This window comes from Mesoplodon mirus (genome assembly GCF_964341445.2).
Source record: "Mesoplodon mirus genome assembly, chromosome: 17".
In the NCBI taxonomy this organism is placed as follows: Eukaryota; Metazoa; Chordata; class Mammalia; order Artiodactyla; family Ziphiidae; genus Mesoplodon; species Mesoplodon mirus.
Genome location: NC_138993.1, coordinates 67,161,877 through 67,185,799, shown reverse-complemented (window position 1 = coordinate 67,185,799; position 23,923 = coordinate 67,161,877). Strand labels below are relative to the sequence as shown.

The 23,923-nt window shown below is 42.3% G+C and overlaps 1 protein-coding gene across 7 annotated transcripts in view; it reads left to right on the top strand.

The window, feature by feature from the left end:
• The window catches only part of DOCK9 (dedicator of cytokinesis 9), a 288,455-nt gene that overhangs the window by 203,293 nt on the left and 61,239 nt on the right, over window positions 1–23,923 (top strand). For all 7 annotated transcript variants that reach the window (XM_082602533.1, XM_082602537.1, XM_082602535.1 and 4 more), the window contains exons 28-34: window positions 10,201–10,347; window positions 10,552–10,635; window positions 11,368–11,479; window positions 14,610–14,788; window positions 15,030–15,143; window positions 17,340–17,460; window positions 21,938–22,071. In XM_082602533.1, coding sequence (XP_082458659.1) covers window positions 10,201–10,347; window positions 10,552–10,635; window positions 11,368–11,479; window positions 14,610–14,788; window positions 15,030–15,143; window positions 17,340–17,460; window positions 21,938–22,071 — 891 coding nt within the window. The remainder of the gene's footprint in view (window positions 1–10,200; window positions 10,348–10,551; window positions 10,636–11,367; window positions 11,480–14,609; window positions 14,789–15,029; window positions 15,144–17,339; window positions 17,461–21,937; window positions 22,072–23,923) is intronic.

Genomic DNA, 23,923 nt, shown 5'->3' with positions numbered 1-23,923 from the left:
CCACTTGATCATGGTGTATGATCCTTTTAATGTGTTGTTGGATTCTGTTTGCTAGTATTTTGTTGAGAATTTTTGCATCTATATTCATCAGTGATACTGGTCTGTAATTTTCTTTATTTGTAGTATCTCTGTCTGGTTTTGGTATTAGGGTGATGGTGGCCTTGTAGAATGAGTTTGGGAGCGTTCCTTCCTCTACAATTTTTTGGAAGAGTTTGAGAAGGATAGGTGTTAGCTCCTCTCTAAATGTTTTATAGAATTCACCTGTGAAGCCATCTGGTCCTAGGCTTTTGTTTGTTGGAAGATTTTTAATCACAGTTTCAATTTCATTACTTGTGATTGGTCTGTTCATATTTTCTATTTCTTCCTGGTTCTGTCTTGGAAGGTTATACCTTTTTAAGAATTTGTCCATTTCCTCCAGGTTGTCCATTTTATTGGCATATAGTTGCTTGTAGTAATCTCTCATGATCCTTTGTATTTCTGCAGTGTCAGTTGTTACTTCTCCTTTTTCATTTCTAATTCTATTGATTTGAATCTTTTCCCTTTTTTGCTTGATGAGTCTGGCTAATGGTTTGTCAATTTTATTTATCTTCTCAAAGAACCAGCTTTTAGTTTTATTGATCTCTGCTATCGTTTCCTTCATTTCCTTCTCATTTATTTCTGCTTTGGTCTTTATGGTTTCTTTGCTTCTACTTTGGGTTTTGTTTGTTCTTCTTTCTCTAGTCCTTTAGGTGTAAGGTTAAATTGTTTATTTGAGATCTTTCTTGTTTCTTGAGGCAGGATTGTATTGCTATGAATTTCCCTCTTACGACTGCTTTTGCTGCATCCCATAGGTTTTGGATCATCATGTTTTCATTGTCATTTGTCTCTAGGTATTTTTTGATTTCCTCTTTGATTTCTTCAGTGATCTCTTGATTATTTAGTAATGTATTGTTTAGCCTCCAAGCGTTTGTGCTTTTTACATTTTTTCCCCTGTAATTTCTAATCTCATAGTGTTGTGGTCGGAAAGGGTGCTTGATATGATTTTAATTTTCTTAAATTAACTGAGGCTTGATTTGTGACCCAAGATGTGATCTATCCTGGAGAATGTTCCGTGTGCACTTGAGAAGAAAGTGCAATCTGCTGTTTTTGGATGGAATGTCCTATAAATATCAATTAAATCTATCTGGTCTATTGTGTCATTTAAAGTTTGTGTATTCTTTATTAACTTTCTGTCTGGATGATCTGTCCATTGGTGTAAGTGAGGTGTTAAAGTCCCCCACTCTTACTGTGTTACTTTCGATTTCCTCTTTTATAGCTGTTAGCATTTGCCTTATGTATTGAGTGCTCCTGTGTTGGGTGCATATATATTTATAATTATTATGTCTTCTTCTTGGATTGATCCTTCGATCATTAGGTCGTGTCCTTCCTTGTCTCTTATAACATTCTTTATTTTAAAGTCTATTTTGTCTGATAGAAGAGTTGCTACTCCAGCTTTCTTTTGATTTCCATTTGCATAGAATATCTTTTTCCATCCCCTCACTTTCAGTCTGTATGTGTCCCTAGGTCTAAAGTGGGTCTCTTGGTAGACAGCATATATACAGGCCTTGTTTTTGTATCTATTCAGTCAGTCTTTGTCTTTTGGTTGGAGCATTTAATCCATTTACATTTAAAGTAATTATCAATATGCATGTTCCTGTTACCATTTTCTTAATTGTTTTGGGTTTGTTTTTGTAGGTCTTTTCCTTCTCTTGTGTTTCCTGCCTAGAGAAGTTCCTTTAGCATTTGTTGTAAAGCTGGTTTAGTGGTGCTGAATTCTCTTAGCTTTTGCTTATCTGTAAAGCTTTTGATTTCTCTGTCAAATCTGAATGAGATCCTTGCTGGGTAAAGTAATCTTGGTTGTAGGTCCTTCCCTTTCATCGCTTTAAATACATTGTGCCACTCCCTTCTGGCTTGTAGAATTTCTGCTGAGAAATCAGCTGTTAACCTTATGGGAGTTCACTTGTATGTTATTTGTCATTTTTCCCTTGCTGCTTTTAATAATTTTTCTTTGTCTTTAATTCTTGTCAGTTTGATTACTGTGTGTCTCAGCATGTTTCTCCTTGGGTTTATCCTGCCTGGCACTCTCTGTGCTTCCTGGACTTGGGTGGCTATTTCCTTTCCCATGTTAGGGAAGTTTTCGACTATAATCTCTTCAGATATTTTCTCGGGTCCTTTCTCTCTCGTCTCCTTCTGGGACCCCTATAATGCAAATGTTGTTGAGTTTAATGTTGTCCCAGAGGTCTCTTAGGCTGTCTTCATTTCTTCTCATTCTTTTTCCTTTATTCTGTTCCATGGCAGTGAATTCCACCCTTCTGTCTTCCTGGTCACTTATGTGTTCTTCTGACTCAGTTATTCTGCTATTGATTCTTTCTAGTGTGTTTTTCATTTCAGTTATTGTATTGTTCATCTCTGTTTGTTTGTTTTTTAATTCTTCTAGGTGTTTGTCCTTTAGTTCTCCAAGTCTTTGTTAAACATTTCTTGCATCTTCTCAACCTTTGCCTCCATTCTTTTTCTGAGGTCCTGGATCATCTTCACTATCATTATTCTGAGTTCTTTTTTGGAATGTTGCCTATCTCCACCTCATTTAGTTTTTCTGGGTTTTTATCTTGTTCCTTCATCTGGGACATAGTCCTCTGCCTTTTCATTTTGTTTATATTTCTGTGAATGTGGTTTTCCACAGGCTGCAGGATTGTAGTTCTTCTTGCTTCTGCTGTCTGCCCTCTTGTGGATGAGGCTATATAAGAGGTTTGTGCAAGCTTCCTAATGGGAGGGACTGGTTGAGAAGTATATTTAAAATCAACTATCAGTGTCATCTATCTGAGAACTGTGATAAAAAATTAATAAAGGAATTTAATTGTGTGTGTTCTTTTCTCAAGATGGCGAATTAAACCACAGAACTTTAGGGTCAGAGGGACTAGAAAGCTAACTTCTTGTCCAACTCCTCCCTTATTTCACAGAGGTAGAGATGGAAGTCTGTACCCATGAAGTGACCTGCCCAGGGTCACACAATTGAGCAGAGCCAAGAATCATGCTAGAGGCAAGATCAGCCTATCTTAAGTGTTCTACCATTCCCAGCGTATAACCCCATTCTCCAACAGCACGAGGAAATAGTTTGTACTTGGAACTTTACACAAAACACTCAGATGCTGCCATGCACAGCCTTTTCTGTAAGTTAATTATATCTTGGTCTCAAAACAACATTCAGACAGTTTTTAGAGGTAGTTTATTTTAAAATTATCCAGTTTGAAAAGAAACACAGGCATCCAAAAGGAGAAAGCTTAACTGCAACATAATTTACTATAAAAAGAGATTCAAAACACCTGCTCCCCACTTTGGGGAGTTTGACATTATTCACTTTTAGAAGGTCTCTCCTGTGACTTCTGCTTCCATGTCACCCAAGATAGCATCCTTCCCCTAAGTCATGCCACCCTTCCCCTAAACCACACCTTGATCTAGGAACTTCTCTCACAATTTTTGAAGCGTGCATTAACTTTGCCTCATATCTTAGGAGTAATGAGTTTTTATGTTTGAATTATTTATTTTAATGTTTGTCTTATATTTACATCTTAAGAATTGCATGCCCTAGTCCCTGATCCCTGTGTTCTGGATTTAGGGAACAAGTTCATATTCACCATTTCTGTACCACTTGTGATTTCCAGAATCATGATCAAATCCCCTCAGAGTTTTTCTATTTTTAGTCTGAAGATTGTCAATATAATCCAATGTGTTTATAATCCCGACCTTGACTTTCTTCCTCATTGGTGAGTCTGTCTTAAAGTGCCATGAACAGGCACACAGCTGTCTTGTAGGGGCACCTGGGCCATGGATTCATGTAAGAGCCAGATGTTGCTTTCAGTGTTGCTGAAAGTGCCCTGCCCAAGGATATCTGCCATGGATCAGCATTTGGGGGCATAGTGTGTCTTGAACTGAGGCCTTCATTTTCCAGTCCCGGTGCTGGCAGGGTTGTTCCATCTGATGCCCATATATGGGGAGGGATAAATCTGCACGCTGTTACACCGAAGATGGAGGCAACCATGTATATATGTCCACCTTCCCATCCACGGCCAAGCAAACCACACTTTGCTACACTTGCGGAGGAGAGCTGTGAATCGGAGCCTCTCTCTGAAGTAGCATCTAAAGTAATCAATTTCTTTACTACAGCAGATGGACCTGCAAAGTTTGGATTGATTACATATGACTGTGCCAAACTTGAGTGTTTTATAGGTGAGGTCCTTAGAATTTGTAATAAGTAGTTTTTGAGAAAGATAAAAAACAGGCCTCATTGGGGCTTACTGAGGAGTTCCCAACCCCCAACCCCACTCTGCCTCTAAGGTCAGCATATTTTAGGTGTGTTTTTTCTGTCATTTATTTTTAGCAACTGTAATTTCAGCAGACCATTTTGAGTTTCCTTCCCTCCCATACTGAATCAAGCAAATTGTTAGCATTCCACAGGTGCTCCTCGGGGAAGCTGTAAACCTGGCAGTGGACAGGATGAATATCTACCTTTAAGTGTCAGTTGTTTAGCTTTCAACCATTTTCTGTCTTAGTTGAGCAAGGAAAGAGCTTTCATTTGAAGAGTGAACAAAAGGATGGTACGGTTCATGTTCTAAGTGTACTGCCTGGACTTCCCCTAAACCATATGTGTGAATTCTACACATACATGATGGCAGAACAGTAATAGCCATACTTCCATCCATGAGTGCGTGTTTCAAATAGTGTTTGTTCTGTGCAGAGCATTGAGGAGAAATGCAGGTAGAGTGGAGGGTGCGTCCTCAACCTTGAAGCTCACAGAGTCCTTGGAGAAGGAGAACATGCAGTCAGAGGAGAGTGCAGGAAGGTGTACGAGCTCCAACGTGGTAGATTCATGTGGAGCTGGAGCTGGAACTTTACCTGGGCCTAGAAGGATTATTTTGGGGAGCTTTGTGGCCAAGCAGCAGACGATTTGGTAGAGACCATAGAAAGGGTAGTGACAAGATGAAAGAGAGTGTAAATGTTAGCAGAGTGATTGGGAAACTTCTGTACCAATGAGTCTCCCTTCCTCCTGGAGTTTAAATAGTCTGTGGAACAGATTAATGCACCTGTCATTGTTTATATGTCTTTTATTTATTTATTTTTTTAGCTCTCTAACTGCAGTAATATAAAATGACATTTTCTGGTGATGCTGATGAAGATCTAGCATTGGGAGGGAAGAGGTGGGCTTGAGGATGAGGATACAAACCATTATGAATGAATGAGAGGATATTAAGACAGAACCAATAATTTGACCCAGCAATTGTACTTCTAAAGTATTTACCAAAGAAATGAAAACAGATATCCACACAAAGACCTGTATGCAAATGTGCATAGCAGCTTTATTCATAGTAGCCAAAAACTGAAAATGTCCATTAACTGGTGAATGATAGACAGGTTGTGGTAACTCCATACAGTGAAATACTACTTAGTAATAAAAAGGAACAAAGTATTGATTTGACTTCCGTCCAGTAACATGGGTGGATCTTGAAAGCATTATGCTATGTGAAGGAGGTCACTGTGGTCACATATACACAATACACTGTACACTGTGTGAGTTCATTTATATGACATCCTAGAAAAAGGAAAACTACAGGGACAGGAAACAGAGCAGTGGTTTCCAGGGGCCAGTGTGGGGGAGGGGATTCAAGGGGACAAGAGGAAGTTTTGGGGGTGATAGAAATGGACTGTATCTTGGCTGTGGTGGTGGTTACACAGCTGTATTCATTTGTCCAGATGAACCCAACTGTGTACCTTAAAAGGATGAATTTTAGTGTATGTAAATTAAACCTCAATAAATCTGACTTAGAACATAGTAAAGTCAGATTGAATTGAATAGGGGATAAAAGGCCACCTGGATATTAAGTGTGAGCGTACAGTGGAATGGAGCTTTCAAAAGAGAGAATCAGGGCATGGTTTACCAGGGAAGGTGGAGGTGATCAGTTTTCTTGGGAGATCTTATGCTTTATTTAGGGCTATGGGTTCAGCTGCTGTGACAGAGATCTAAAGTAATATTGACAAACAAGAAAGAAAGTTTATTTCTTCTCACCTCAACGTCCAGGGTAGTATGGGGGTTCCGTTCCACAAAGTTACGGAGGCCCAGACTCCGTCCATTTCCCTCTTTTGTCTACCTGGAGGGCTGCTCGTCCTCCTGATCTGAATGGGGCACCACCGCGTCCATGTGGAGCCAGCACGAGGTGGGGGGGCACGCCTTTCCCCTGTAAGGATGTGGCACCAGCAGGCTGCAGAGAGAAATAAACACAGAAAGGTTAGAGGGAAGACCGAGTTTTGCAGATGAAAACGAGGACACAGGAGAAGGAAAGAACTTGTAGGACAAAAGAGGGAAGAAGTGATGTAGGGATTCCAGTGAGAAGAGGGAGTAACTTGAGACTGCTGGCAATGTCACTGGCAACTTTCTCGTCTACCCCATTACTTTTCTGTTGTTACCATTGTTTGCTAAGCCAGGAAAATGAAGTTTATTAACTAGTAGTCTTATTTATTGTAACACTGAGCAGTGAAATGGCCTGTAGAAGAGAGGTCTCTACACCCAAGAGAGTAGAAGGACACAGTAAGCAGCAAAGCACTGAACGCGTGAAGGCTTCTGGATGTCCTTGCGCAGTGGGCAGCGACTTGGGCGGCAGTGGATGTGGCACCCAGATGATGTAGGACATGGTATAGCCCCTCGCTGGCGTCTGTAGAGATGTGGCTGTCAGCAGCAGGGCCCACAGGGCCCTTCGCTTCAAGGCTGAGTGTGGGTCATCAGGGAGCTCCCACTCAGGCCAGGGGCCAGGTGGCAGGAGCTGAGCAGCCAGCAGGAGGGCATGAAGGTGTCGGGCTGACAGCAGGGTGGGGGGCATGGGGCACAGCAGGCGGGCTGGAGGAGGCAGATCAGGTGTGGGCAGGTGCTGGGCAGGCAGGCAGACCGAGCACCGGCAGCACTTGTTGGAGGCATAGATGGTGGCGGCCGGGCCACTGCCGACGCTGCAGCATTACCAAGGGGAGATCCGGCTGCAGGACATGGTCAGGAGGTAGGTTTCGTTTGGCTGAGAAGTCTCCTGCTGTCTTAGTGTCTGTCCTCTCCTGAGGCAGCGCTTATACACTCAGTCCCCTAGATATCAGCTCATTAGCCTAGATCATGTTCTTCCATCTCAGTTTATAATAATCTCCATAAAATCTTCTCATTACCTCAGTCTTTATTATCCTTCGATGTGTGTCTTACCTCATTGCTTTGTTGCCAAATGAGGACTCTTTTCTTTTTTTTTTTTTTTGGTACGCGGGCCTCTCACTGTTGTGGCCTCTCCCGTTGCGGAGCACAGGCTCTGGATGCGCAGGCTCAGCGGCCATGGCTCATGGGCCCAGCCACTCTGTGGCATGTGGGATCTTCCTGGACCGGGGCACGAACCCATGTCCCCTGCATCGGCAGGCGGACTCTCAACCACTGCGCCACCAGGGGAGGCCCCAAATGAGGACTCTTGACAATAGCTGTTTGTCACTGCAGGGAGAGCTTTATCTCACCATTAAAAAAAAAATATTATAGAAATTTTTAAAAAGAAAAAGAAAGGGAATAGTTTAATGAATCTCATGTGCCTCTCACCCACCCAGCTTCAACAGTTATCAACACTCTGCCATTCTTGCTTGAGGTATCCACCCTAATACTTCTTTTTTCCTAGAGTATTTTTAAAGCAGTTCCCCAATATTTTATCATTTTATCTATAAAACTTTAGTGTATATTATCCAATGGATAAAGCCTTAAAAAAGAATAACCATTGCACCATATGACACTCAATAAAGTTAGAAATATTTCTTTATTATCATCCAACACCCCATCTGTATTCCGTTTCCCCCAGGTGTCTTAAAAATGTCATTTTACAGTTGGTCTGAATCAGGATCTAAACATAGTCCACACATTGCATTGGGTTGATGTGTCTCTGAAGTTTCTTGGATCCTCACACTGTTTCCTCTCCGTTTGTTTGTTTCTTTAATGCAGTGTATTTGTTGAAGAAAGTAGACCATTTGTCCTGTAGAATTTCCCATATTCTAGATTTGGCCAGTTGTAACCTTGCAGTGATATGTAACATGATTCTCTGTACCCTCTGTATCCTGTACACTTGTGTAGTGGTATCTAGAGGCTTAATTCCATTCAGGTTTGATTTTCTTTGTGGCAAGGATACACCTTAGCTGGTGCTACTGTAACACGTCAGAAGGCATAGGAGTCTGGTTGTCCCACTTTTAGTTATAATAATATTGACTATTAGGCTCCATTCGGTCCACCCCATGCGTCCATTATAGAGTTCCCCACCCACTTTTCATGGTTTAAGCAGCTGTTGACTCAGCCCCATTCTGTAGGCTTTTCTTGGGAGACCTCTTCTTTAGGAATGGCCAGCTTAGGTAGCTGGCAGTCATGCCTGGTGGTTAGAGTTGGCTTTGCCTGGGTTCCTGGAAGCTGATCATCTGAGGCTGACACCTCAGGTTATAGAGTTACTGGTTTGCACATATGGAACAAAATCCTTTTGGAATTTCACATTTTACTGTTCTGTTTTTGAAAGTAGGTAAACTTCCAATTCTTATGACTTGATCCTTCCCTCACTGGATTCTTGAGTTTATGTACATTTACAAAGATTGTCTTGTTATTGGTTTGAGAACTGAGATTATTGTAAAGCTGGCATTTCAAAATTTCATAGTAGGTTCTGGTATTTAATGCATAAAATAAAGCATGCTTTCATAGCATAAATACCTAGGCTCCAGTTCTAGTTTTACAAAATACTATTTGTTTGATATTAGGATACTGGTTTGGCTGCTCCAAAATAGGCCAAAATAATAGTGGCTAAAATAAGACAGAAGGTTCATTTCTCTCTTTTGGAAAATTATGAGCCAGTAGGCAGCTCAGACAGTGGGCATCTTGTCCCCCAAGGTCATTCAGGGACTCAAGCTCCTATCCAACTATCCAGCCCAGGTGTCACCCTCGTCTGCATAGTTGAGAAGCTGGCTCACCACCACTCCACATTCCAGGCAGTGGCAAAGAGGAGGACTTGGTAGGCAAGCAGTGCCTTTTATGGGAAAGGCAAGCGTCACTTCCTCTTACAGCCCATTGGCCAGAACTAGTCACATGGCCATTATCTTGCCACAGGTTATGCTGGGAAATGCAGTCTCTAGCTGGGCAGCCATGTGCCCTGTAAAACCCAGGAGTTCTGCCACTAAAAGGGAGAAGGAAAGGAAAGATATTAAAGGTCAGTTAGTATTCTTTATTGAATCTTTCCAAGCTTCAGTTTCATCTCATCTGTAATGTGGGGATGAAAACACCCCCCTGTTGTGGCTGTTAGAATCACGTGCATGCACGGATAAGTGTCCTGGAGCATCCAGTTCAGCCCCCTTCACATTCCAGGCCTTCAGTAAATGGTTCCATGCACTGGGGCCAGAGAGGGGGCAGCGCGGCATCACAGAACAGAAAGAGCATAGGCTTTAAACTCATTGTAGATCTGGCTTTGAATCTTTGTTATTGTTAGCTGTGTGACTGAAGGCACATTTACCTAGTCTCTCTGACCCTCTATAGTATGAGGGTGTTTAAGAATTTAATGAAAAAGTACATAAAAATATCTAGTGCAGCGCCTGGTGTGTAGAAGATACATGGTAAGTGGTAGCTAACTGCTAAGTGATCGGTGTGTAATTTCTTAGGTAAGCATTCCTGATGGGGAAAAATTATTATGTAAAGTCAATTTAAAGAGGACTTCTAAGCAGTTTCAACTAGTGACATACAGTCACCATTCTGTGTGTGTTCAGTTTGAATACTTGAGGCTTAAACCTAAGCCAGTGTTTTCTAAAGAAATCTCTGAAAGATACAGGCATTAGAATCAAAGTAAAATGCAGTAAAAATGCAGGTCTGATCAGAATCTCTGGAAGTAAAGGTGCATCTCCACATTTTTATAAATACCTCCACAGTGGTCTTTATCATACTGAAGTCTAACATCTCAGACCTGATCCACAGCATTTATTTGAAGTATTAGAATACTTATACAGTACTTGGAGAGAAGAAAGAATAATTTATCTTATCTAATTTCAGATAAATAAGATGAGAGCCCTGGGTTTTTGAAATGAACTCAGGGATGAGTTGGTTTTTTTCCCCCTCAAAGGTTGCAACTTAAAAAATAATAAATGTTTGCTCTAAATCCTTTTTAGTTATTGCGAAACCAGAGATTTCCTGCATCCTATCATCATGCAGTGGAAACTGTTGTGAATATGCTGATGCCACACATCACTCAGAAGTTTCGAGATAACCCGGAGGCATCTAAGAATGCGAATCATAGCCTGGCTGTATTCATCAAGGTGGGGGCCTCCGGGGGAGAGGGTGTCCGCCAAGTGCCTAGTGTGTTTTTTCTAGCAAAGTGACTCGTACATATAGATGCTCAGTGAACTTTGATGGCAGGTTTTTATGCCGAAGGATAAACTTATTCACAATAAATGCAGATTTGAAGCCAACTTGCAAAAAAAGCCTAAATACTTAACCTTTGTGGGTTGTTTCCTCCACAGAGATGTTTCACCTTCATGGATAGGGGCTTTGTCTTTAAACAGATCAACAATTACATCAGCTGCTTTGCTCCTGGAGATCCTAAGGTAGCCTGTGCGTGCGTGCGTGCGCGCGCGTGCATGTGTGTGTGTGTGTGTGTGTTACACACTGTTCTTTTTGTCTCTCTGAGTGACATCTGGATACCCACCTGCTTCTCTTGGTTCGCATCAGAATTTTCATTCAGTCCCAGAGGCACTATTCATTCTCCTCTCTTGGAGATACTAACTAGTACTAACTAGTACTTGCGTTAATGTGTGAGATATTAGGGACACAGTTATTCCACATGCAACATAAATGCCTGTTGATTTTTCTCATAAATACCTTAAATAACTTCTCAGCTGCAAAACTAAAAGTATATGTGTTGCAAATCATAGTTTATTTAACAAGGTAACAGAAGTAACCATGTACCCATTCTCTGCTAGAATTATCTGTCTCTTCCCTTGCGTGTCTATTTTAAAGCTCTGCCTTACTCATTTTTGTATTGCACTGAATCTGTGTCTATAATTATAAGCTGCCTGAAATCCTTTATTGAAGTAAGAGGAGCATAAATTATAAATTCCCTAAAAGTCAGTGGAGGACATTGTTTAATGAAATGTGTTCCCAATTTTCAAACAAATCCCTGCAGACATCCTGAAATCTGTAAAATAGCCTAGAGCGTGCACCTCTAAGACAGGGAAGAAGCTAAAGACGAGTGTGTGATTCCTAATAGGTTTTTCAGGAGGCTGTATAAAGTATCCACTGGGGTATTTAACTTACGACTAACCATTTTTTTCCTGCAGACCCTCTTTGAATACAAATTTGAATTTCTCCGCGTGGTGTGCAATCATGAACATTATATTCCATTGAATTTACCAATGCCATTTGGAAAAGGCAGGATTCAAAGATATCAAGGTAATCTATCTTTAAATGTATTAATCCTAGTCTTTTCAGAAAGAGAGCCATTCATTTTTAATAAGAAAAGAGAATTAGTTCACACATGACATTCAAATTATCTGATATTTTTCACTGATGAATTGATTTTTTTTCTTGTTAAATTTCCATTTTTAAAAAAATTGATAAAATGCTATGTAGGAACTTACTTTTTTTTAGCAAATTTACCAGACTACAGATCATGCCAGTGTGACTCTTTCATTGAAAAATTCCATTGCTTAAACAATAGTAATCCATTTTATTTACTGTAGTTTATTTTTATTTGTTTCACTTTTCTTTTTTCTTATGAATTAGCTTTTCTTTCACCAGCTGTGGAGTCACATGACACTCCTGTAGGTAGGTGTGGGGTGTGACGCTTGCTTTCTTGCATCTTACTCCTTTAAAAGAAAAAGAATGCAAGTGATTGCTGAAATGCTTACGTATGCTATTCATGTAGGCATTTGCCATATACTTGGATCGGTTTTAAAATTGATGATAAACCAGTGAATTTGTTCTCACTGTAGCTAAGACATTGCCATAGCGTCCCCAGCAGGCATCTGGTTTTTTTGCACCTGGGGTCACTAGGTCCTCTAGGACGTTTCTTTAAGTAAAACAAACAAACAAAAAGCTCTGCTTCATTTCAAAAATGTATTATTCCACCATTTTCATAGTCCTTGTTTATAGCAGTAGCCGTAACCTATGTCACAAGCAACGTGGCTTTTCACATGCTTTTTATGTTTGCATGCTGAGTCTTTATTAACTGTTCTGTATCCTTTTTGAGTTTGAAGAGAATTAAGCTCATAGAGATTTCTTTGTCTTCACTGAGTAAGTCAGATGAATCAAATTAGTCTCTTGGGTCTGTCAAGTAATATCTAGCACCTTGTATGTGCTCAGGATTATTTATGCTAAAGGAGAGAAAAAGTAGAAGGATGCCACCAAACTATTAATGACACCTAAATCAACTGACTCTGAAATTGAGAGAGAAACTCACAAAGGAATTCATTCAGAGACATAAAATACCTTACCTTCTAAAGAGCAAGAAGGGGGACTGTGGTCTGAAGTTGGCGGTCCTGCATTCAGCAAATATTTGCTCAGCACCAGCTATACCTAGCCTTGGGATAGAGTTGTGGACAACAAGGATGAAATCCCCTGCTGTCTTACCTGTGTGAAATACGTAGAACATGAGAGAGTGATAAGTGCGAAGGAGAGAGAAATAAAGCAAGGGAAGGGGATAGGCAATGGGCTGGCATTGAGATCAGGTGGCCAGGCAAAGCCTCACTGAGAAGGCAACTTTGGGGTGATAATTGAAGATGGTGAGGGGTTGAGCGCCTGGGCTCTTCAGCATCCCCCATCCAGCCCCAGCCCGCCCGCCTGTCCCACCCCACACTGTTCCCCACATGCCGGGCACACCTGCTGGACCCAGCTCCGCACACATGGCCGGCCCTCCCCGCACTTCTCAGCCTCACACAGCACCTCCCTGGGGATCCTCGTCTTCCTCCTGGCCAGTCACTCAGCACCTCCCATGTGGGCCCAGCCAGGTCTCCCCCTCGTCTCTCCCAGCGCCCCACCTGGAGTGAATTGCTCCCTACCCTGCACCCCAGACCCTCCTTCACCCCACCTTCAGTTCCTAGCCCACCTGTCCTTGGAGACCGTGACTGTTTTCCTCTCACCTCTCAGGGTGCTGAGGATAGCTCTTTCTGCCCAGCGGTTGGGCAGTGAACGCGTGCTAATGTCCATCTTCCCCACTGGCCCAGCTGTCTATGCTGTAGAACCAAATGAGGAGTGAGGAGGAGACCCTTCAGGTACCCCACAGACTCGCACAGGCTCTCAGTAGACTGTCAGGGTATTGGCGGCTAGAAGGGCTGCCCTAGGCAGGTGACGTGGGTCAGCTACAGATAATTTCCATAACTGCACTGATAGGAATAAAGTTTCGGGTTTTTTTAGCATCCTCCTTCCTCTTACCTTCTCACCTGCTCCTCCACTCTCCCCTCTGCACACGCACACGTACACACACACACGTGTACAGTTAAACCCATAAATAGTTTTCCTTCTAAGGGGATCATGTGAATTCAAGCTGTGAACTGTCTTTTCAGTAAACTGGACTTAAAAATCATAAACAGTGGACGTGAGTATTCTGGAAAGATGAACACTCTTTCCCCTCCTTCTGCTAAAGAGTTCATAGGACTTGGGTCAGACTTTGAATAGGTTTAGAAGCAACTAACATGGCATTAAAGTTAAAGGAGAGGCCTATAGATTTTCCTCTTAACAATGGATTCAGTATAAGAATTTAAATCCGAGCCACAGCTTTCTGGATAGGTTTATTTCAGCTTTAGAGTGTGATGTTTAGCTGCTTTTATTTACCCTCCCTCAGTAGGTTTCACGTTTGCTTATTATCTCTTTTCCTGAAGAGCTTTCAGTCTTGTCACTTAGCTTGCTGATGACTTACTAGTTTGATTTGGTGCTTTGTCCATTTTAGTTCTAATTTATATCCGTTTTCTATTGGCTTTCTGAGGTAAAGAAGTTTTAAGAGTATATTTTAGAAAATTCTAAGTCAAATAAGATCTTCAGTGATAGCAAAATAATAGGTAATATGGTAACTCGTTCATTTTAAACACATTGGGTTTTAATGGGCATTAATGACCAGGAAATCGATAAATGAACTCATGTAGTGAAGTACACTTTAATAGACCACCTATATTTATTCTTTAATTACGTGTCTGTTATGCACAAATTACTCCCCTAGAATGTTGTCAGTTGCTACAATTTTATTTTTAAATTTCATACCAATAACAAAATTACATTTGTAATATAACATGCTGTTCTATATTCTAAAAATTGATACTAAAACGATTCACTAACTTAATAATTATGTAGGATGGAATAATACCTTTTAAAATCAACATCCAGTGCATTTATTTGTATTTAAATTTCGTTTTCACTTTGGAGTACAGAGCAGTATTTTAGGTTATCAGCCCTTTCCCCTTGGAAGCCAGATGTGACCACCTGATGACACACACAGGGGAGGCTGAAAGCAAAGGATGGGCTTGGTTTTTATTTTATTCAAAGAGTGTTACATCCTTTCGAACTAAAGTGGTTTCTATCCTCATTTCAGATCTCCAGCTTGACTACGCGTTAACAGATGAGTTCTGCAGAAACCACTTCTTGGTGGGACTGTTGCTGAGGGAGGTGGGGACGGCCCTCCAGGAGTTCAGGGAGGTCCGGCTGATCGCCATCGGGGTGCTTAAGAACCTGCTGATAAAGCATTCTTTTGATGACAGATACGCGTCCAGGGTGAGTGTTCCCTAATGGAAGGAAATACGATGGATAAATGTCCTTCATTTTGAGTAATATAAAGAAATAAGCCATTAGACAATTAGTGGTAACAGCACTAAGACTTTCTCTGTTTATACGATAAAATCTAACAGCAGTCTTTATAGGATGGATCCAAATACAGGAGACGGCCAAGTGCTAGCTCAGCCCATCCTTAAATTCCGAGTCCGGGATAAACTCACGCTTTGCGCCTTTGTTTCAGAGCCACCAAGCAAGGATAGCCACTCTCTACCTGCCTCTGTTCGGTCTTCTGATTGAGAATGTCCAGCGGATCAATGTGAGAGATGTGTCTCCCTTCCCCGTGAACCCTGGCAGTGTACGTAAGCACATTCACATAGACACAGCCTGTGTTTGCTTCCTGTGGCTGCCCTAACAAAATACCACAAACTGGGTGGCCAAAAACAACAGAAATGTATTCTCTCACAGTCAGAAAGCCAGAAGTCCAAAATCAAGATGTCAGCAGGGTTGGTTCCTTCTGGAGGCTCTGGGTGAAGAGTTGGTTCTATGCCTTTCTCCTAGCTTCTGGTGGTTGCCCGAAATCCTTGCTTTTTTTTAGCTTATAGCTGTATCACTCCAATCTCTGCCTCTGTCTTCACATGGTGTTCTCCCTGGTGTGTGTCTGTGTCTCTGGTGTCCTGTCCTGTCCCTATAAGGACACCAGTGCTTGGATTTAGGGCCCACCCTAATCCAGGATGACATCGTCTTATCTTACATCTTAATTACATCTGCAAAGACCCTCTTTCCAAATAAGGTCACATTCTGAGGTTCAGGGTGGATACGCAATTGGAGGGACACTATTCAACTCTACACGTCTCCTCTTTTTTTGCCCCTAAAACCATAATAATCTACAGTAGTCTTGGTAAGTTGCATTTCTGGCTAAGACGGGGTCAATCAGTAAACCCTCAACTCTTGTTAAAAATCATTATAGGGCTTCCCTGGTGGCGCAGTGGTTGAGAGTCTGCCTGCCTATGCAGGGGACACGGGTTCGTGCCCCGGTCTGGGAAGATCCCACATGCCGCGGAGCGGCTGGGCCCGTGAGCCATGGCCGCTGAGCCCGCACATCCAGAGCCTGTGCTCCGCAGCGGGAGAGGCCACAACAATGAGAGGCCCATGTACCGAAAAGAAAAAAAAAAAAAAATCATTATAAAAAGCCATGCTTTCCTGATGGCTCATTTTCTTTTAAGATTTCAGGATCTTCTTTGTATATCCAACAAAAAGTTATAGAGGAAGGAGTTTATTTTAAAAAAAAAAAAAGCATAGTTCTAACCTCTGTGCTATAAGAGCTCAGTGCTAGCCCCGGTTCTGATGTAACATACTACACGGTCTTGGAAAAGCCACCTCTTTGGGCTGAAGTTTCTCTGTGTCTGTAAAATTAGAAAGATAATCAGACTAAATGTCAGGGGGCCAGGGTGAATGATCCCACCTCCCCAAACTGACCACCTTAATTTACTTTAGCTTTATGCAGTCATTTAAAGATACACTGGAAATTAAGTTGACTGAAGGATGATGCCAGAAATGATCTCAAAGCGTTTTGGTTGGAGACAATCTGCCGTTAGTTTGGACAGGTGTTAGCAGTTCAGCAGTGCCCCTTTCCTGTTTATTCTGGACCCGTGAACCGGCTCCATTGTTCATCTTGCCACTTTGTCATTACAGCATACACCGGGGGAGCTCCCTTGTGTCCCTTTTCCCCCAACGGTGGTGCTTCGTCCTGTTTTCTCTACATCTCCTACATGATGGTGCATTGAGATGAACTGTATTTATAGACTAGTTTTTGTAGTTCCAAAGAGTGTGAATGTTCACTGTCCTTACATGGAATGCACCACACTAATCTCACCCTCTACAACATTGTATTTCACATGTATATTCTCTAAATTTGTCTGCTTTTCTAATCGGAATAAGTAATTCAGGGTGTAATGCTACCTATCTGTACCGCTTCAATCCTGAGAAAAATGAACACCAGCTTTTGCTTTGGCTTTCATGAAAGTAAAATCCCTTTTATGACATAACTTCATAATGAACATAATTTTTCCACTGATTTGAGAATTCACATGAAGCACCCACCTTGCAGAGATTTTCACTGCTGCTATTGTGAGGTCACTTGCTCATTTGGGAAGATTTCTGATGTGAGAGGAAAAAAAACAACATTCCAGTTAGAAAGGGCACGTGAGGCTTCTTTTGAAGGAAGAAACATACTGAAATAATCTACAGAAATGTTGGGCATCAGAGCTCTGGAAAGGGAAGGGTGCTAGACCTCCTGGGGAAATACAGGACTTCATGGGCCGAGGTTTCTCCACCCGCCCCAGACCTGAAGTGCCCCATGCTCCCTCCTCCTGCCGCTTCTCTGACCCACACACCCCACCTCCACCCCCTGCTGTCCTCCTCCCACTCAGGCACGTTTATCATGCCAGGCTGTTGCGTCCTGTTCTTACGCTCGCCCTCACACTGCCAAGAACTGTTGGTGAATCCTTTAAAGTCACCTTCAATTGTTTCTTGTCTCTCTCCTCCTTGACAGACTGTGAAGGAGGAGTCCCTTACTTTGCCAGCCGTGAACCCGATGGTGACACCGCAGAAGTCTGGGAGCACGCTGGATGCCAGTCTGCACAAGGACCTCTTTGGTGCCATCTCTGGCATTGGTAAATGCTCGGGCTCTGACCTGCTTCTCTGCAGTCTAATTCGGAAAGCGTCTTTAATCCGATCATTTGTTAGCTTTCAGATCAGAACTTTGAAGTCTTGAGTTTCTACTTCAGATATTCTTTTCCTGATTTTGTTCCTCAGCTATGAAACCCCTTAACTCTACACTGAAATAAAGATCTCAGATTTCAGGAATAACACATGTAGTACACTTAACCACATATTTTTCCTGTTTGCTTTTTGTTTAATGCGTGTTAATTTTTCATTTTAAATCTTCAAACTGGATTGTTTAAGCTTTTAGGAAAAGAATATCTTTGCAAGTGTGTGTGTGGTGGGTAGGATTTATTTGTAGTGTTAACAATTTAGATGAGATGTGACAGACTAATTGCTGATGGAGATACTGGTTTATGGCTAGAATGCAGTCCTGAAATCAGTTTTCTAAAATCTTCTTCCCTACAATATTTTTTCTATCTGAAATAATGTTAGAGCAGCCCCCATGGGGAGGAAAACAGATGGCATAAATCAAGATTCAAACTGAGTAGTTTTTCCATAAGAAAATGCCTGAGAAATGTATTTATTAATACTCTGAGCACATGTGCCAGCTCCTTCATAAAGATAATGGTACAAAAAATATATATATATATCTTCACAGACACTCACAGGCTTATGCTGTCTTTATATTTCTTCCTCTCTTTTACACCACAGTTTGAATAAATGAAGCATCCTGCTGTGGCTACTGCTTAGACCACCCAATAATGGAACTAACTCATAGGGCAGAATAAAGGGCAGTCCTTTTACCTAATTAATCTGCAGGACTGTGGTTCATTCTGAGTTTATGTCCTTAGCTTTTGGGTTGTTCTAGTTGCTAACATGGTATTTCACGTAGGTGATGAAACCGGCCAGACTGTAAAATTGGAATCCGCATACCAATGCTCAGATTTATCCCATAACGCCCATACCAGTCTTTAATCTTACTTCTGTTTCTGTGTGTTTTTCGTAGTCACACTTACTACCTCATTTGGCGTTGTAAAGATGAAGTGAGTTAATTCATACAAAATGCGGAGCCTGGCTCGTGGTATCGCCATTGCCTTTCTCACGGGGCCCTTGCTCCGTCTCCTTTGCCTCACTCTGTCCACAAGCCCAGCCGCTCTCCAGGAGTGGGGAAGGGGTCCTTTCAGGGGCTTTGTCTGCAGCGGTTCCCAGCACTGTTTTTAAAGTCGGACAGATGTGGCTTTGGATCCAGACTCCACCATTTACAATTGCCATGGGCAGGGTGTCTCTCCTCTTTACCCTGTGTCCACATCTCAAAAATAGAGTCGCGGTGAGGGATGAAGAGCTAGTTGAATGTGTGCAGTGCTGGGCAAGGTAAACAGTGTTATTATTTGACCGCCATTATAACATAGAGCACAGGTCTTCAGTGTTATTCATGCTTTGTGATAGACTCTTCGTAGCCTAAATCTTAACCCTCTGTCCTCTCTGACCAGTATTCTGTAGGATTCAAGGCTCTGTGGAAATGATGAAACTAGAATGAGGTGATGTTTTGACTCCGACTTGATTCTCCAATTCCACGTTCACCTTGTTAGGGTTTGGGATGCCTTGAGAACAGAGAGATGAGCCGAGGGGGGTCTTTAGCACAACTTCAGTGACATAAATGGCCTTCGATTGCTCTGTGTTCATGGTGAAGTTACAGAAAGTTCTCAAGGCTAATTTTGTCCCATTTCATTCTTTCTTGAATTTCAAGATCTGGATCCACTTTTCATGGGAATTCACCACAATAGACTTAATTTATACTCAGGCTTTTATCTATGTTGCCCCCATCTTTAAACACTTTAATCCTTGTTTCCTTTTAGGAATGCCTTCCAGGAAAGCCCCCACCTTTGAACTGGGTTTACTAGTTGTTTTCTGGTAGCTTTAGCAATTCTTCTTTTATTCATCAAGGAATTTCCAGTGAGTTTTAGTCCCAGTGCTTATCCTTCAAGAGCTGACTTTCTCCTTACGCCTCTTAAGGAAATTCTGTTTCCACACTTACTGAGAATGTACCCTCGGCAGTTTTTTTAATGTCTTTGGAACATGGTGCAATGAAAATTTCTGAAACCGATTCATTGCCTGAATAAAAACTACTCTAAGATTACATTCATTTTAGGGGCTTCCCTGGTGGCACAGCGGTTGGGAGTCCGCCTGCCAATGCAGGGGACATGGGTTCGAGCCCTGGTCCGGGAAGATCCCACATGCCACAGAGCAACTAAGCCCGTGAGCCACAACTACTGAGCCTGCGCTCTAGAGCCCGTGAGCCACAACTGCTGAGCCCGTGTGCTGCAGCTACTAAGGCCCGCGCGCCTGGAGCCCATGCTCCGCGGCAGGAGAGGCCACCGCAGTGAGAGGCATGCACACTGCGGCAAGGAGTGGCGCCTGCTCGCCACAGCTGGAGGGGGCCTGCGCACAGCAGCGAAGACCCAACACAGCCAAAAATAAATTAATTAATTTTAAAAAAAAGATTACATTCTCAAGGCATGCATTCTTAGGCTCCTTTACCTTAGGGTTCCTTTACCTACCTACTCAGTGTATTGCATTTTGCTGTCTGTACAAAGGGGAGAGAGTTGAACTAAATTTCTTTTTAAAGTTATGCACTGGGCCAGGATATTAAATACACAGACACACAGACACACACACACACACAGAGAGACACACACACACACACACCAGGAACATAGTTCTACTAAGCATGTTGATTTTGATTTATTGCCTTTACATCTGTTTGCCTTAGATTAGGACTCTTGTTCTGGAACTGAGCCTAAAACTTTGAGAATTTAATGTCTAATTTTACTTTACTGAGAGCCTTTTTCTCCTGAGTTCTGTGTTCTACACTAAGTATGAAGTCTGGTTATATTAGGAAGACGATAGTTATAGTTTGGTCGCAGTGCATGTTTCTTTTCTCTCTGAGTGTAGAAAAAGGCCCCTGGCTTTTTCATAGTGTTTTTACCTGCACCCTGTGGCAGTCAATCACACAGTTCCTATTCTGGGTAGGCGCAGCCCCTGGCCAATGGTTTACGTGTTCCTGCCTGCACTTAAATTTTCAGGTTCCCTTGCCCTTCTTTGCTTGATATACTTAATACACTGAATTGGTTTCAGAGATGGTGGTGGATAAACCTGAGTGTTAGGGGCGGGGAGGGGATCAACTTCGAGGTGTATCAGCCCATGGCAGCTAATTTGCAGGCTGAAACCCAGAAAGGGCCTGCCTGTTCTGAGGTGCCAAGGAAAGGCATCTCAGGTGAAGACAGCTTGGGGATGGGAGGCTGTGCTTACAGCTTGCTGCAGCGTGGCGCCAAAAGTCTTCCGCAGTGTGCACTGCCAGCCCAGCCTTGCAGCCGGAGACATGCCTTTTGGTTCAAGCCAGAATGTGCAAGTCTAAGAGTCATTTTTAATTATGTGATTTATTTAAATCTTATCTAAGCAGGAAGTCATCTATTACTTTTAGAAATTCCACAGTATTGAGGTAGGGGCTGACTTCTCCCTTAAAATGCTATTTTTTTCAACAGATGTCACAAATTTTATTTCCAAGTTAGATTTCCTTTCTGCTTGTAACTGTTTATTGCAGAGATCCCCAAACATTCTCAATTCACAGCACCCTTATTAATCAAAGTAATTTTTCATGGAGTCCCCAGGCCAAAAGAAACACCTAATGGTTCTGTTTATTAGGTACTTAGGGCCAAATAATAAGTACTTATAACCTAACAACTTAGTAGGCATTTGAAAACTATACACATACATAAAGAAAAAAATTTTTATTTTTACTAACGATTCTTACTAATGGGTTGTGTGTGCCTGTTGGGCGCTACACGGCTTGTCACATTTGGAATCAGATCGCTCACCGACATTCTCATTTCCTGTTCCACACTGATTTTCACCCAGTACTTGCTTTTTATCATAGCGACCACCAAATACCCCACTTTGTAGAGATATGACATCACGGAAAGGAATGTAGCACAGTCGGAGGTTGAAACTACAGTTTCCGGCAGATGTCAAGTATCACTGAGTTTTCCTTGAAATTTTAAAATGTCCCATGACACCCCTCAGAGTTTTCTGGGGTACCTCAGCCCGCCGTTTGAGTACTGCGGGTTTATTGCATGGTTTAGTTTTCTTAATTTGATAGTTGTAGGTGGATTTATCTTTTTAATTTTTTGAAGTCTTTATTCTACCCCAGTCTGAACCAGCATGTTCTCCTTTAGTCTGAGCAATCCAAGGTGGTTTCTCATAAGTGAATTGATAGTTATGTCTGAACGTTTCAGGTTAACGGTTATTGTATCTCAATCTAAATGGCCTGGTTCTTTAAAGGAGAGGGAATCGAATGAAACTCTTGAGCCAGCTTTCTCGCAGGACAAATAGGTGCCATAAAAGCAGTTTCCCTTATTAAAGTTCAGTACTTCTTTTTATTTTGTTCGGTCTCACCAAACCTTTGGTCTTGGCTTGATTTCCGTTTAGCTCCTCCATATACAAACTCAACTCCAAACATCAGTAGTGTGAGAAGTGCTGATTCAAGGGGATCCCTCATAAGCACAGATTCCGGGAACAGCCTTCCAGAAAGGCATAGTGAGAAGAGCAATTCCCTGGATAAGGTAATTTCTTTTAATGTAACTTAAGTGTTTCTTATAACTAATGGATTTAGCCCAAAGTAAGCATGCTTCATGTTCTAGTGTTCAGTAAGTACGACTTTTTTTTTTTTTCCTTAAACAGCTCAGTTAACCTGGGGTAGATGATCTCAGAGTATGATCTAAGGATGGAGCCCATTCCCTGAAACCCCCTGATTCCTGTTCTAGGATTTCATCAGGGCAGTGTTTACAGTGGAGCACTTTGAGCCAGTGGTTCTGGCAGTTTGAACACGTAGGGAAATCAAAATGCCACTTGCTTAGAATCCCCACGGTCTGTGTGCCAGGGCACACCAATTATAACACAGTTATCCATGCGAATGGGCGTTGGATCCGAAGCTGGCTCCAGAAAAGATTAATCAGTCATATAGACGATGCAGGGATAAGGCTTTATTTGAAATCACTCTATTCATACTGTGCCCCCAGCACAACACATCCTCCTCATATTTAACTATTTTTTTCTTGAAATACCTAAGTTTGGAATTTTGTGCAAATGGATAAAGCTTGGATTTAGACCTGGAACCATGATAGATTAGTCTCACCTCGGCCACTGTTTTCCTAAGTTATTTCAAGTTATAGGTGAGTTATGTATAGGTTAAGTTAAGTTATAGGTTTATGTGCCGATAAGCAAGTGATTCTCTTAGGGATGTATTCCTAGTTCTCAGAAACGTGGAAGCCTCCCTTCCTCGGGGTCAGGTTCGTAACCTTACCGCGGTCATGTGGCCGACCTCGCCGTGATGATCCTCAGCTGCGGTTCTGTAGCCGTCCGAGCATCTCCGCGCAGGTGTCATGACCTGTCGAACTTTTCCCTTGACCCTGACATGCCTTCGTGCGTAGAGGGAGAAGCTGCTCAGAAGGCACTCGGCTTGTGTCATACGCGGAGCTGGAGAGGAGGAGGGCGGCGGCCAGTCAGCCAGGAGACACCGGGTCACCATGGACTTCTCGCTGCTAACACTGCTGCCTCTGCCGGAGGAGGCCCCGCAGGCGGCACCCCTGCTCCCACTGCAGGGAGACCTGGGCTCTCCCAGCGGCGCTGATGAAGTGGGTGGGCGGGAGGTGCACCCGCACCACGGCTTTGCCACTAATTGCAGTGTGTCTCTTCCTATAATAAAAATACTCGTGTATGTTATTAGTTAAACCTGATTAGTATATATCTTTTCCATTGCCCACCGGTACCTTGAATGAAAGATTTTTTTTTACTGATCTTTCTGCTTTGGTATTTGGCAAAAAATTTTTCCAGATTTCAATTGGAAATATAACTTTCAAGATTTTTAAATTTCTTGTGTTTTTTTAAATGAGATGAGATTTTTGTTCTTTTTTTTTTTAAGTGAATGCTTTGAACATGGTGTGAACCTGCTGTCTAGTGGCAAAGCTGCCCTCACCCTGCGCCCTGAGCTTTCTGAAGTTTGCAGTGTTGAGCTAAGCTGATGATGGCGTGATCTCATCAGTTTAGGGGCTTTGGTCCTGCTGCACTGAGGTGTCCCTGTTTGTCCCTATCAGGCACCTGCCTGTGGTTTTCCCCCAAGGCTGCCCCAGGATGTAACAGAATAACAGTGACTCAGCTCCAGGCTTTAGTGGCTGGTCCATAGCAGCCCCTTGGACTTAATTTGCTGTTTTCAGCCACTGACGTTTTCCTGAGGATATGCTTGGTTTGGCACTGTCTTCTGAAACATCATTTCTGTTTGGTCTTAGCACACAAAGTTTTTTGCATGAAGTTTTACTTGGCATTTCGGCACTAAGCCAGTAACGACGACTGGTTTTTCAGTTTGAAAGGTCTGTGCTTTCTGGCTTGTCCTGGGAGAGTGTGCCAAGGAGACAAGAC